The sequence below is a fragment of the Notolepis coatsorum genome (genome assembly GCF_963971535.1).
Source record: "Notolepis coatsorum genome assembly, chromosome: 10".
In the NCBI taxonomy this organism is placed as follows: Eukaryota; Metazoa; Chordata; class Actinopteri; order Aulopiformes; family Paralepididae; genus Notolepis; species Notolepis coatsorum.
The window spans coordinates 52,300,140-52,313,830 of record NC_140174.1 but is presented as its reverse complement, the minus strand read 5'-3'; the positions used below and the strand labels follow the sequence as shown (position 1 = coordinate 52,313,830).

Here is a 13,691-nt window from a genome sequence, read left to right as displayed (position 1 = left end):
TTGTGTCAAGCCTTACATGGCAGTTACAACAAACTGTGTGTGTGTGCTTGTTTATGTGAAAAATCTGGATTATTTCAAGACTACACACAAAATCAAAACACGCTACCAAATGAGGACAAATGATTCAACGTCCTGATTGTGTTTGATGAGCTATTGTACTGATGTGATGCCCTCATATTTCACATAAACAGGAGTGCATGTGTGCACCTGTGTATGTGAGTGTGTCCTGTGTATGTGAGAGTGTGCTTGTGCACATTTATATTTTGTAATTATGTAATGTATTTATTATTATTATATTATAAAAAATGTATGTATTGAAATGTCTGTAAGTCTCGACGACATTGAAAATAAGGGTGACCTCAATTGTCCTTTTTGAGAATAAATAAAGGTTTGAATTTAATTTAATTGAATGTCTACAGTATGTGTGTATGTCCATGTGTACTGTAGTGTATGTGTGTGTGTGCACGTGCATGCATGTCTATGTATGTGTGTGCGCTCAGTGAACAGCCGTGCAGGACCTGTATGTGGCACAGCAAACCAAAGCGCTGTAAAACCACTGAGCAGGAGATGAAACAAGAAACATCACCGGGCCGAGGCGCCTGGAAGAGGATCTGAGAGCCATCCCTCTCTCTCTCTCTCCCTCACTCCCCCCTCTCTCTCTCTCTCTCTCTCAATATTTCCTAATAATTAGCGCTGCGCCACAGATGTGCATGTCTCTCTCCCTCCTCCCTCCACCATTCCACCACTCAGTCCTGCGTTTGTGATGCAAGGGTGTGTGTGTGTGTGTGTTTGTATGTGCGTGTGTCTGTGATATTAGGATGTGAGGCGTTAAAGCCCCAGTTAGTGATCCGAATGTAAACAAAGGTGTAGCCCCACCACCACAAATAAGAATGGAGCCACGTTTTCCCTCTCCATTTGATTGAGTGAGCGCTCGATAAGCACTAGACACTAGACATTATGTGAGTTTTTCAATTGCATTTGCTTTACATTTGGTAATGTCTGTAAACACCAGAGTGAATTAGATCCAAATTCTGATTTACAATAGGTTTTTGGAAAGTTCCTAATTCTTTTTCCATCCATAGATAAAAAATTTGAGTAAACCCAACATTGAAACGGTAAAAAGAAAAACGGAATGGGGTTTTAAGGAGACCATCATGTGCTTTCTATTTGATAAAGCCATTAAAAAGAGGACAAAGATGAAAGCTGAGAGAGGCGTACACAAAAAAAGCTGTTAAGAATTACTTGGGAACCCATTTGAGGATTGGAGTTCATATACTCAAGTTGTTTGATGAACCCAACCACATGTGCGAAATAAAGAAAGTAAGCCACTTCTTGGAACCTTAAGAATCAACCAGACCGGTAGGGATTTTGCCTTTGTAAAAAGAAAAAACCTGGAAGGGGTCATTTGATAAACCAACAACAAATGCTCCAAGGGCGACTCATTTGGTTGGTATTATAGAGGGAGACACGTTGGTTCTGCAGCTCACCTGCCTAAGACTAATAACAGAATTCTGAGGAAGAATATGGTGCTCTAGAATTCCTAACCTGACACACCAGACAGTCTGTTACACCAAACAACCTGGGATGTTGTACTTTAGCTCCCATAACTTGCCGTCTTCTCGCCATCCCCAGGTGGCCAAAAGGTTTTGGCCCAATAATGGCCCGGATCCGTCAGGCCAGAAGAAATGACTCGGCCCAAGTCCGGTGCGGTTTGACTGACGCCCCAGAATCGGCCCAAGTACACTGGGCCAGTTCCGGCTGCCCGAAGCCTAGACGACACTGCCAGCATTGGGCCGGAATCTCCCCAGAGAAACTACCAGAACTTGCCCATGCAATACTGGTATTGACCCAGTATTCTGCCAGAGCTACCCCACTATCTCCTTATGACCGTACATACAGTAGGAAATGGTTGATTAGTAATACAATACAGGTCCAGAGGAGACTTGCACCTCAAACGGTTAATTGGACATCCTGTTACTCACCATTGATACATATAAACAAGTCTCAAACATTTTCCACCCAAACCGTAAATCTGATGTCATGTGAGGCCTCCGTTGATGAACAAGACGAATGATTCAGTGGACCTCTTTCATCCTTGAGGTGACTCACACCAGTCTCTGCATTACTTTGATTAGGAATGCATTCTTTGAGAAGCCTGCAGACTTTGGTCCATGCTGGCTTCTTTAATCAAACAAACGCCACCCTTTCGGTCAGAAGACCTTCATCGGGGCAAACTTGCCATAACCTGAGTATTACACTATTGAGTATTGATTGATTGAACATTTTATTAACAGATTGCAGAATGGGTACAATTACAGTATACAGCTCAATACACACAATTGTTAAGGGGATGCAGACCAGAGAAAGACTTTCGTCTTGTTTACATCAGGGTCCCCCATTTTCAATTCATCATAACATATATGACATACATGACATACAGATAGACAGTACTACATCTAGACATTTATGACATACCAGATCTACAAATACAGTAGTTTGTGATACAAAAATAGTCTAAAAAAGAGAGTACCGGTATATACATTTGAGGGGGAAGAAACTGTACATTGGAGGAGGTTGGGTAGGTGGGGTGGGGTTGGGTAGGTGGGGGAAAACTGTACATTGGAGGTGGTTGGTTGGGTGGGTGGAGTGGGTAGGTGGGAGTACTGATCCAATCCGCTTAGTTTTAATTAACAGACTGAGACCAATAGTTTGGGCTCTTTGGACAAAAATCTATTGAGAAATGCAGAATACAATGTGGCTTTAGCTTTCATTTCTGACATGTTACACACATCTTATGGTATTGTGTTTTAGTATTGTGAAGATTCTCTGATACCCTGCTTTAGCCTGGTATCGGTCCACTATCCCAAAACAGAATCTGTGTAGCTGTGCATCCCTAAAAAACAGAGCTAAAATTTTGACCCAAACAATCCACATTTTGCAATGACTTACTGTAGGCTTTGACCCGTCACTGAATGGACAGAAATTTGACAGAAGGTATTACTGTCCGTTGATTTAGTTTTAAATTAGAACCTACCTTAATCGTGCCTTTGCAGGAACTACAGTGTTGCGGATGGTAATGTATCTGTCGGTTCCCAAAAGTTCACAATCTTCTAACTTTTCTGTCCGTCGACACGGACACAGCTCAACCATGTCCAACAAACAGATACTCCTCATTGAAAAGGGATTAAAAACAGACGTAGACAGACAAACACAAACGGATCAATGTAGCCGCAGTCTCCGGCACCTGGATCATGGTTTCCTCTGCATGGTTGGATGTGTTTATACCAACTGAGAACAAGTCCTCCCTGGGCCACAGCAAGTGTCACCTCACCAGGGAACATAGAAAACAACCATCATTTTCGAACCCACACATTCCTTTATTGAGAATAAGTCTGCTTTTGCTCCTTCCATTTCTATAAACATTTCCACTCAGATACAGAAGAAGGTGGGGGGGGGGGAACAGCGCTGCACATAGCTGAAATAAATGACACTTCATCACAAAACCCGAACTGTTATTGATGGGATCCTGGAAGCAAGCATTCTGGGTTTCTTCAAATGAGCTGCAGAGAGACACATAACATGTTACCGGTACATCCAACACGTAATCCCCCCCCCCCCCACACTTTACTTTGCCGGTCCTTGACCCCAAGCTCTCCCTCCCTCCTGTTCCTGGTATATTTCTCCATCAGACACCCCTGGATATGGAGCTATGGACGTAGGCTAATGATATGTGACATACAGTATACTGTGTTTACACATGCTGGCTCAAATCACACTTTTCCCCACATGGGTGACACAGATCGAACCGTTTCGTTGCTAATCTGGAAAATAGCAGGAAAATGCATGGCAATTATGGTCTTGGTCACCGAAATGTTCACCCCCCACCCCCCAGTGCATCAAATTTAAAGCCAAATCTCGTGTATGTGCTATTCATAGTTTAGATGGTACACCTTTGCAAAGAGTCGAACATACAAAATACTTGGGTGTTTGGCTTGACTCTGAATTATCATTTAAGTGTCACATTGATCATATTGTAAGAAAAATGTATCTTAGTGTGGGTATTCTCTACCGCTCCAGAAACTGTTTAACTCTTTCTGTTAGAAAAAAGCTTGTAATTCAACTTATTTTGCCACTTATGGATTATGCAGATATTGTCTACCAGGTTGCATCCAAAACAAATCTCATTCCTCTCAATACATCTTACAATAAATTATGCAGATTTGCTCTTGGATGCCCTTTTACAACTCATCACTGTCTAATGTATGAAACACTGAATTTGCCCTCTCCCACTGTAAGAAGACAGCGCCACTGGTTACAATTTATTTTCAAATGTATTCATCTTAATTATCCACAATATCTAAAACAATACTTGACTCCATATTATTCCAATTATTATTTAAGGCATTCTAGCCAACTCTATTTTTGCATACCTACACTTTCAACACTCTCAAAAGCAACAGCCAAGAAAGCCTTTTTGTTCAAAGCCCCTTCTGATTGGAATAACTTACCTGCAAATACTCGTTCCATCTCATCTTTTTATTTATTAAAAAATGCGCTGTCTTCTTACTTCCATAGTACATGTACATGTTTTTAGTTATCATTTTTAGTTTATTATTTTTAGTTTTATCATTTATATATTGCATACTATCATGACTTTCATTACTTATCTCGTACGAAGTAACGATCCATTCCTATCCTTGCTGGATTTTGTTTTGTTTGTTTGTCCTGTTTCTTTTTTATAATTTACTTATTTTGTAATTTCATTTCTCAGTTGATTTTGTTGTTGTAGACTGTTTCGATGTCCAATGTTTTTTTGTGTGTTTTTTTTCTTTCTCTGAAAATGTACATACGCTGTATTGTGTTAGGATCCCCTCGAAAACGAGATGCTACATCAAGGGGTTATTCCGAATAAAGAATTTCAATATACCACGTTTTCTTCACCATGTAGGCTACATAAATCCTTTATTTTAGCATTCTAAAATTGCGTCTAAATAGATATTGTCAGAGTTCTGACTTTTTCTTCATACACTGAATTCATCTGGAAAAAAAAGGGTGTGCGTAATACTGTATGTCTGTCTATCCCCAGCTAATCTCACAAACTACAGGGCCAATTTGGATGAAACGTTGCACACAGCAGAACAATGACCCGAATCATTGAATAATTTTACATCGGACTACAACAAGTATTTTATTTGTATTAATTTCCATAATTTTCCATTGAAATATTACATCCACTGTGACGTTACACCTTTTGCACACCAGAGGGCGATACTACACAACTCTCTGGCACCTGTGTACAACATTCATGCGTCTATACTTTCCGTAGCCGCATTTCTGGCAGACGCTCTCTGATTGGCCACTGTTGCCCAATCGCGTGACGAGCTGTGTCTTTGCCCATTTCCGCGTCGAACAGCCTGCAAACTACCTGGCGTTCTATCGCCATGCTCTAAGACAAACTCTAACCTTAACCAACTTCGAAAGAGTGCCTACGCTTAACCGTCGAAAGAACTTGCCGTCACGCTCTAAGACAAACTCTAACCTTAACCAACTTCGAAAGAGTGCCTAAGCTTAACCAGTGTAGAAACAGGCGTCGGCCAATCAGAGAGCGTCTTGCCAGAAATGCGGCTACGGAAAGTATAGACGCGTCATGGATATACCTGTGACAACTGTGGTCCGTTGTAATGTCTCTCATTAATGTTCCATAACGTATGTCTAGTCTACACCATTGCATTGTGAAGTCTGTTGCACGTTCCTGTTCAATGCGAGGCCCAACATATGGCAAAAGAGTATACAGAGAACATTGATCTGTCCTTTTAATCTGATACTGGATTGCCTGAATGAGACTTTTTATGTCTCATTGTGGCCTCAGCAAGTATTTCTGATAGCAGGCAGGGATTTTTATTTGCCAATTAATTTACAATGCAAACCAAAGTAGGCCAATAGCATAACCTGTGGAACGCCTCGAGAATACAGGCACAATCCTAACAGATATGCATCATAGAAATTACAAATATATATTGAGCTCCACTGAGCGCACCTTTCTAGTTTAAGTCTGTAGCGCATATTGAGCCAGAGTAGGGAGGAGGCCCCTGGTTCACTGGGGCCCCTCTGGGACCACACAGCTGGGATGGAATAATTGCAAGGGGAGAAAATACTAAGTGGAAAGTAGGGAGAGTAACTCAGGCAGAATCAGGTTAACATGACTTGAGCCTTTTCAATAGTCCTGGTGGACATCAGCCTATTTGACAGGTCCATCTGCAGGTCCAGGTGTATCTACAGGCCTTGTGAAACATAAAAGAACATTCACATCAAATCTGGGAGACTTGGAGCTCTCTCCCTCTCTCTCTACTATTTCTTTCTCTCACTCACTCCCCATCATCCTCTCAGTTCAACCAGGTCCTCGGTGGGAGTTTGTCTCCACCCAGTGGCCACACATGGTGCACCAATGACAGGCCTTCACAACATGAGAAAAGGACTAGTACCAATATCAAAAACATTAGCAAAGAACTAAAAAATGTATAAAAAAAAGACAGACTATAGTGCAAATAACTTTCCCTTTTATACAAGAACGGTAGAAAAATAAGGTTATAATCCTCCAGTTTCAGCTAAGCCCAAGCAGGGAGTCATATATTCCCTCCTCTCCTAGGAATGAAAACACAGGGATTTCCTCTCGTTATTTATGACGACCTGTTTTCAAATCATCACACAGACGTCTGTCTCTCAAGATTTCCGCTTTAGGTCACGTTGCAGGATTTGACCACATGAAGCATCCCCTCCTCGTTCATTTTGTTTGTTTCAGGAAAATAGCTGGAAAATGTTTAGATTTTTTTCCCCCTGCCATGTGCATTTCTCAACTCTGAGCCATCACGGCAAATAAGGGAAGGGATAGCTTGCAGCATAATGGAACAACATCAGGGTAATGGGCTGGTGTCATGCAAAGTACAGCTGCCCCATGTTAACACATGAGCCCTTCTCATGGTCTTACGCACCCAACCGAGAAACCAAAAGCATTAAGAGAATATTATAGTACATTACATGATAACCGACATGGTAGATAGTAATTAGAGAAATCCGGGGTCTTAAGATATTTTATGAGAATAATAATAATATAATAATAGTCTTCTTCATTCTTGTGGAGGAAAAACATGCATTTTCGAGGAGTCAACAAAAAATGTGCCACGACGTCGACAAAGAGGTTAACATCTTAGCCATTTATTGTACAACATAAGAAAGAAACAACTTCTTCCAAGGTAAGAAAAATAACGTTGCGATTTTAAAATCAATTGCACTTCAACACAAACACGTGTCTCCGTTCTGCAAAGCGGAGCTTCGCCCTCCGGCTGTGTGAAGTGAGGGAAAAAAATAGATCTAAAGAATCAATCTTCAGTGTAAGGCTTTAGGTGGGATGCTGTCACGGTGTCTCTTCCCGTAGTAAAACCCATAAACAACCAAATCCACGACCCGACGACAACATCCTCAGTGACATCAGTACATTAACATAAACACAAAATGTTTGTGACACCAGTGGGAGGTTCAACTGGGGTGGGTGTGTGCGTTGTGTGTGGAGTCCAAGCCAGTCAGGCAGTGGCTTCATTTTGTGCTAAAACTCCTTGCTGCAAGTTAAAATGTCAATGATCGAACCAGAATGAAGGTAGAGGCTTTGATGTCCCTACAGATGTAAACGTCCCTAGTTCCAAGTCCTGCTGTTGACGTGGTAATGTCAAGATCCCACCGCCCAGACATTTTGATGGGTAGTCACTAGTCACGTTTTGACTAAGTTGCAAAGCCATAACCCGTCATAATGTTCACCTAAAAACATGCTTATAAACCTTATCCCTTACCTTAACCCTTACCATAACCATCCCCGCCACCTAAAAATCAGATACATTTAAGGACGTCCTTCCCGGGTGATCAGATCTAGACACTACTGTACCTTGACATGACACAAGAGCTCCTTGGAAATCCTGCAGTACTTGTACAGGATATAGGTGTAGGGAGTGGGGGACCCTCTACAATGGCTACCATTGTGGGCAACTCACCTAAAAAGCTATGTCAATGGTAAAGAGGGGTCAGGGAGGTCAGAATGACACGTCCGCGGTGACACAGTTCAGTGTTTAGTACAAGAACAATAAGAGATCATCATCTATTAGTTAAATTATCAACCTATGAAGTATAACCATAAACTTAAAAGTCTAAACTTAAAAAAAGACGTCTAAATGAACGTTAATCAAACAATATCTGGGGGAGGGGAGAGAAAGTACAACATGTCATTTTTACACTCTTAACTAAAAGAAAAGAAAAGCAGCTAATTAATGCAGCGATAGCGATCACAATAGCCTCAGTGCGCGTTAACATACTCAGTATATATAACAATATACAGTAACGGCAGGTCACATTTTGACATTCTCGACAAATACATCACAAACTGTACCATGAGCATTACCTAGAACATGACGCTGGGGCCACGTTTTAACCAACGGAAACCCGTGGTGTGTTTTGGCATCGACATTAGACGGGTGTCACATTCTGGACAACAATACAGTCCCACCGGGTGCCTTGGTTAAATATCTATGGATCTTGCTGTACTAAACTGTGGGCACTTAAAATATGCTATTCATAACCTTGTAAACATAGTTGTCGTAAATTAAAATTACCGTTTTCTTGTCAATAAACTCACAACTTGTGCAAAACCACTGGAATCATTGCACAGCAGATGGCAGTGTTTCTCCGTTTTTCAAGAAACCAAAAAAAGGGGGTATTTTAACACGACAATAGGCTTTTCACAGGTAGTAGACCCGCAGTCGAAAAGGAGCTTATAGGCAGTTTCAAAGTGACAACAATAACATTCAGAAAAGGACACAAGTTAATTTCCTGTTGCAATGTTTGCTAATGCAATAACTGACAGGAAATACATTTGGGTCCAAACGGTTCCCTAGCGAAAGGATTCCAGTGAAACCGTCCGTAGTAAATACGAGCACACTGACCTCTTCAACCAACTCATCCCTGATGTTTCAATGCCTACCGGTCACTTCCTCCCGAGAGGTCAGTAGCTATACAGTAAAATGTACTGTTGCGTGAAGAAGTGGGCATGCTCAGTTGTAACTGTAGCCTAGTTGTGGGCTACCTTTGGAAAGTGCCTTTTATCCTATTAAACGTTATATACCTATGATTCAGACTGGCAGCTTTCTCGTTCCTTCAACTGTGGCCAAGTAGAAGGGCAGAGGTGTGTCCTCTTCACAAACATAAAAAGAGTGTTTGATATATGAGCTGGTTTCCTCCATATTTTAGCCCCTTATCTTGCAAGGAGTTGTTAACTTTATGGAGGATGAGTAAAAATTTCTCATAATCTGTCAAGACATCCGACAACAAGCAGTGTTGTGTAGGCAGTTGATGCTCTAAAGTAAATACCCTCATCGTTGACCATTTTGTAAGGAATTAGTCGCAGGAAAAAATAAAGATAGAAAAATAGAAAAGGATGAAGAGAGACTGAGTTGTTGCTTCTTCTGTTTTCAGAGGATGGACTTCAGAGCAGACACAAATATCAAGAAAAATCAACACAGTCCATCCATGTGACAAGAAAGCCAGGCATAAACATTTGTAAACAGATTATTGTACAACAGGTCGCTTGGCACAGACAATCTTTGTGCACTGCGTAAAAAAGGCTTTTCTCTCTCTCTTTCCCTCTACATCTACAGTAGCTGTTAGGGTTGTATACATTTCGAGGCCTTTAGATTGCACACGAATGTCAAGTGGTGTGTTTTGAATATAGTGTCTTCTTATCCCGTTGATATACCAGGAGGAACTCAGTTGTTATGCGGTTTGGCGTGATTCTGGTTGGTAATGAGGTCGCGTGTGAATGGACCACAGAGCGAAGTATGAAATGGACAAGAAAGTCTAAGTTGAAAATGGCTCCAAATATTTAAAAGCACTTTAGGTGCACTCAATGTGTCTCTCCAGGACAATTCGCCAACCTCAAAAGGAGAAAACATCACTTGGATGAGAGGAATCGAGCACACTTCTGGGTTTGGTCCAAATATTTAAAATATATTTGAGTGCTATGTTTTCTTGGTGCTGGCTGCGTAGGAGGTCAGAGTTCAGAGTGGATAAGGACTTACTGCTTAACCCTTTGAGGTGAGCGATCACACCATTATCATTTAGAGAACTGATGATGCAACAGTGGCTACTACTGGTCCCCGTTTCTTCCAACATGGAGGACAAAAAGGGCATTCTAAACATTCCGTGCAAATAGAATTCTGTTCTCACTGTGCTGTAAAAAAAAATGTGGCTCCTCCCGACGATAATATTAGCCTCTCCCAGTTTTCCTCCTGGATCATAATGGGTCAGAGAATCAATACGCTCTTATCCACAAAACCCGAGCCATTGATCTCGGTGAGATCAACTTACACCAACTCCTTGTCCTTCATGAACGCACGCCGGCAAAAAAAAGAAAAGAAAGAAAATGTCCTGAATGCACCGAATAGAGAGGCAATGACGTGAGTGTAACATGTGGAAAAGAGACAAGTAGAAAGCCATGGCGACACATGGCAAAGAGAGCCACGTAAGAGTCAATTACCCTATGATGTCATACACAAATACAATATGGTTGATATATAACGACTAACACATGTACTAACAATACCTACGCATTATAGACACATTGCGCATACATTCATATATGTCAACACTTAAATATGTATATATACATGTATATATTCATACAGTATGTATATAGATATATCAAAAGAGAATAAATAGTGCCGTTAAAAAGGGAATATCCAACCTAAAACCAAATGTGTTATTCCAAATTAACTTGTTAAAGTCCGTCTCCCAAGTTGGAAACCGGAGCATCAAGACTTGAAATTGTGATGTTATCAAGTGACACTTTTTTGGAGTTTTAAAGCTCTAAATCATAAAGTGTACTCGTATCCCAGTAGAAGCACCATGGTTACTATCATAGTGTCCTCATGTCCCAGTAAAATCAACATGGTTAGTCATAGTGTCCTGGGAGTTGTTCCATTATTTGACGTCTATGGAGCCGTTTTGGAGATTTATCTCTTGATGACATCATCACTAGTCTTGTCATCGTCACAAATCAAAAAACAGAGCTGTACAACATTATAGGAATAACACGTGAATTATATTTTAGGGTGGATTCTCCCTTTAATGACATGACAACTTACAGTAGCTAAAGCGTTTTCGGTCTTGGCAAGTGATACGGCCCGGGCCACTCGCTCCTGAGCGCTATGCGAGGTGACGTGTAGGACGCCACGAGTGAACTGATTGCACTCTTTAGTGCGAGCAGTGGAAAACTTTAAGTGATGCGGGTCATCATCCAGCTAATCACATCACATCTCTCCCTCTCTCTCCCTCTCTCTCCCCTCCTCTCTCTCTCTCAAAGAGAAACCCTGGCGGCGATACTACGTTTTAAAACGCACCCCAAAAATGCGCTCTTAGCACTCTAAAGTCTACACGATGTAAATACAGTGACATACTCAATAATAATAATAGATATAGTGATTCCCCAAATGAATTGTTGATGGAACTACTGTTGTCTACACATGTAATAGTAACTAGGCCTATTACGTAAAATGGAAAATACACTGATGCCATGTCTGGGCTATCTAGATTACATTCTATTGGATTGATGGGGTATTGACATACATTGCAATGTACTAATACAGACGAACAAAGAAATGAAATAAAAAGACCTTGTGACCCCATCCTGTGTGTGTGCATAACGCCACTGTACAGCATTATGGCACACGTTAGGAACAAGGCAGCTGAAGTGTATGGGCCTCAGACAAACTGTTCATGATATTCAGGAGGGCGCTTGTTTGCGCACGATCCAACGGAAAAAATAGCGGATAAAAAAACCCTAACCAATAAAGTCCATCAGGACTTGCTCGATGAGGAGGACCTTATCCGCCAAAACGTGAAATGCTAACGGGAGCTTTCATCCAGTGTGCGGATTTGTCAATGGGTCAGCATCCATCTTTGTTGACACGTTCAGCAGCTGAAACCAGGAGCAAGTAGAGGTCGTAGGAATGACAGGGATTCTGCTGCATAGAGCCGTTTGTACTTGAATGTAATGGTGTGTACAAGTTGTGGCTTGCTTTTATATACGTGCTGCAGTGGTCTCTGTGGTCGTGGGGCTACGTACGGATATGAACGGGCAAAAGTCTGAGAGCTGTCGTTCCTATTTTTATGGAATGTTTTTTTTTTTTTTACCCCCCAGAGTTCTATAGTAAAACGATCTACCCACATTTTCACAGGACGTCCTGTTACATTATATATACCCTACCATTTGATGTCACTTCCTGTATGATGTCATATCCGGTGTATGTTATCTGTTTTTTTGCTAAAGCACAGCATCTCAGTGTCTCTATAGGAGTTTAGGGAGCACTTCTGCTGGCATTGTGACATCATCATCAACTGGTAACATTCCCGTGACATCATCGTTGTCTCGTAACATTCACGGCAGTGGGAAACTATGGAATGATTGTGCTATAATCTAGTTACGATTTTGTACCAACTGCTTTGAAGAGTTGCACACACTCAGAAAGGAGCATGGAATTCCGTCTTCGCGACCTGTGGGAATCCAGGGAATTCTTTGTAAGTAGCTCAGGTCAGAAAAGAGAAATTGGGATTGGTAGTAATTTGGAACAATGGGATGTGTGTACATACAGTGTGTGTGTGGGATGGACTTGGAAAGGGGAAAGGGAGTTGAGATAGTAAGCGGTCAGCCTCTAGGCCTGTCTGTAGGATCAGGGTGGAGGCTGACACATGTGTCCTTGCAAAGCAGCAGAGACAGAGGGGACTGAAGGTGGGAAATGAGGACAGGTGTGTGTGTCTGTATGTGTGCGCACATAGAAATGTGTGTATGTGCATGTAACCGACATATGGTATGTGTATAATGCATGTGTATGCATGTTTCTGTGTAGACATGTGTGTGTGCACTGATCTGTGTTGTGTTGTGTTGTGTTGTGCTGGCGTGGTCGGGGCCAGTCTCAGAGACCAGTGGAAGGCAGGATGGAAGGAGAAGGGAGGGGAGGGGAGGCCTCTCCCTCTCTTCATTTGGTCTTTAGTTTGCCCACCTCCCTGTTGAGCTTGCCCTCCTTCGCCAGATTCTCATTGAGTTGGCACAGCTGGCGGAGGAAGCCGTCGTTGGGGCCGATCTCCCTCTTGTGCCTCACCGTCGCCACGCCTGTCCGGGCGTCCATTTTGTGGCGCAGCATGAGGTAGGCGACGACCATGGTGGGCGAGCGGCTGTAGCCTTCTCTGCAGTGGACATACACCTTCCCTGGAGAACGTACAGAGAGAGAGAGTTCCAAATGTCACTTTAAAAATAAAGGCACCCTGCACACCTATAAACCTATAACCTCTATATAGCAACTGCTGTAAGAGTAAAGAAAAAATCTTCCAAAAGTATCCTTTGATAATTGTATGCATATACAGTAAGCTAAATCTAAGTCAAATTTATTTGCATGGCCCATTATTACGGTTAAATGTCTCTCGACTTGGTTCACAGGGTTTCAACTCGTTCCTCTGGTTTTGAAGTAGCCTGCTGTCTACAACGCAAGCCTATCTTTGCCAGTGACGCCGGCGGTAAGACAAGGGCAGCCTCGTCACTCACACAGCCGTGAGCTAAAACTAACAAATGCAATCGAGGAATTTATCGCCTCTAGACATAG

The 13,691-nt window shown here is 42.0% G+C and overlaps 1 protein-coding gene across 1 annotated transcript in view; it reads right to left on the bottom strand.

Moving 5' to 3' along the window:
- Positions 1-7,202: 7,202 nt before the first annotated feature.
- dusp3a (dual specificity phosphatase 3a) overlaps positions 7,203-13,691 on the bottom strand; it is a 68,937-nt gene continuing 62,448 nt past the window's right edge. Inside the window, exon 3 of the mRNA XM_084323884.1 lies at positions 7,203-13,300. Coding sequence (XP_084180010.1) covers positions 13,071-13,300 — 230 coding nt within the window. The 3' untranslated portion in view covers positions 7,203-13,070. The remainder of the gene's footprint in view (positions 13,301-13,691) is intronic.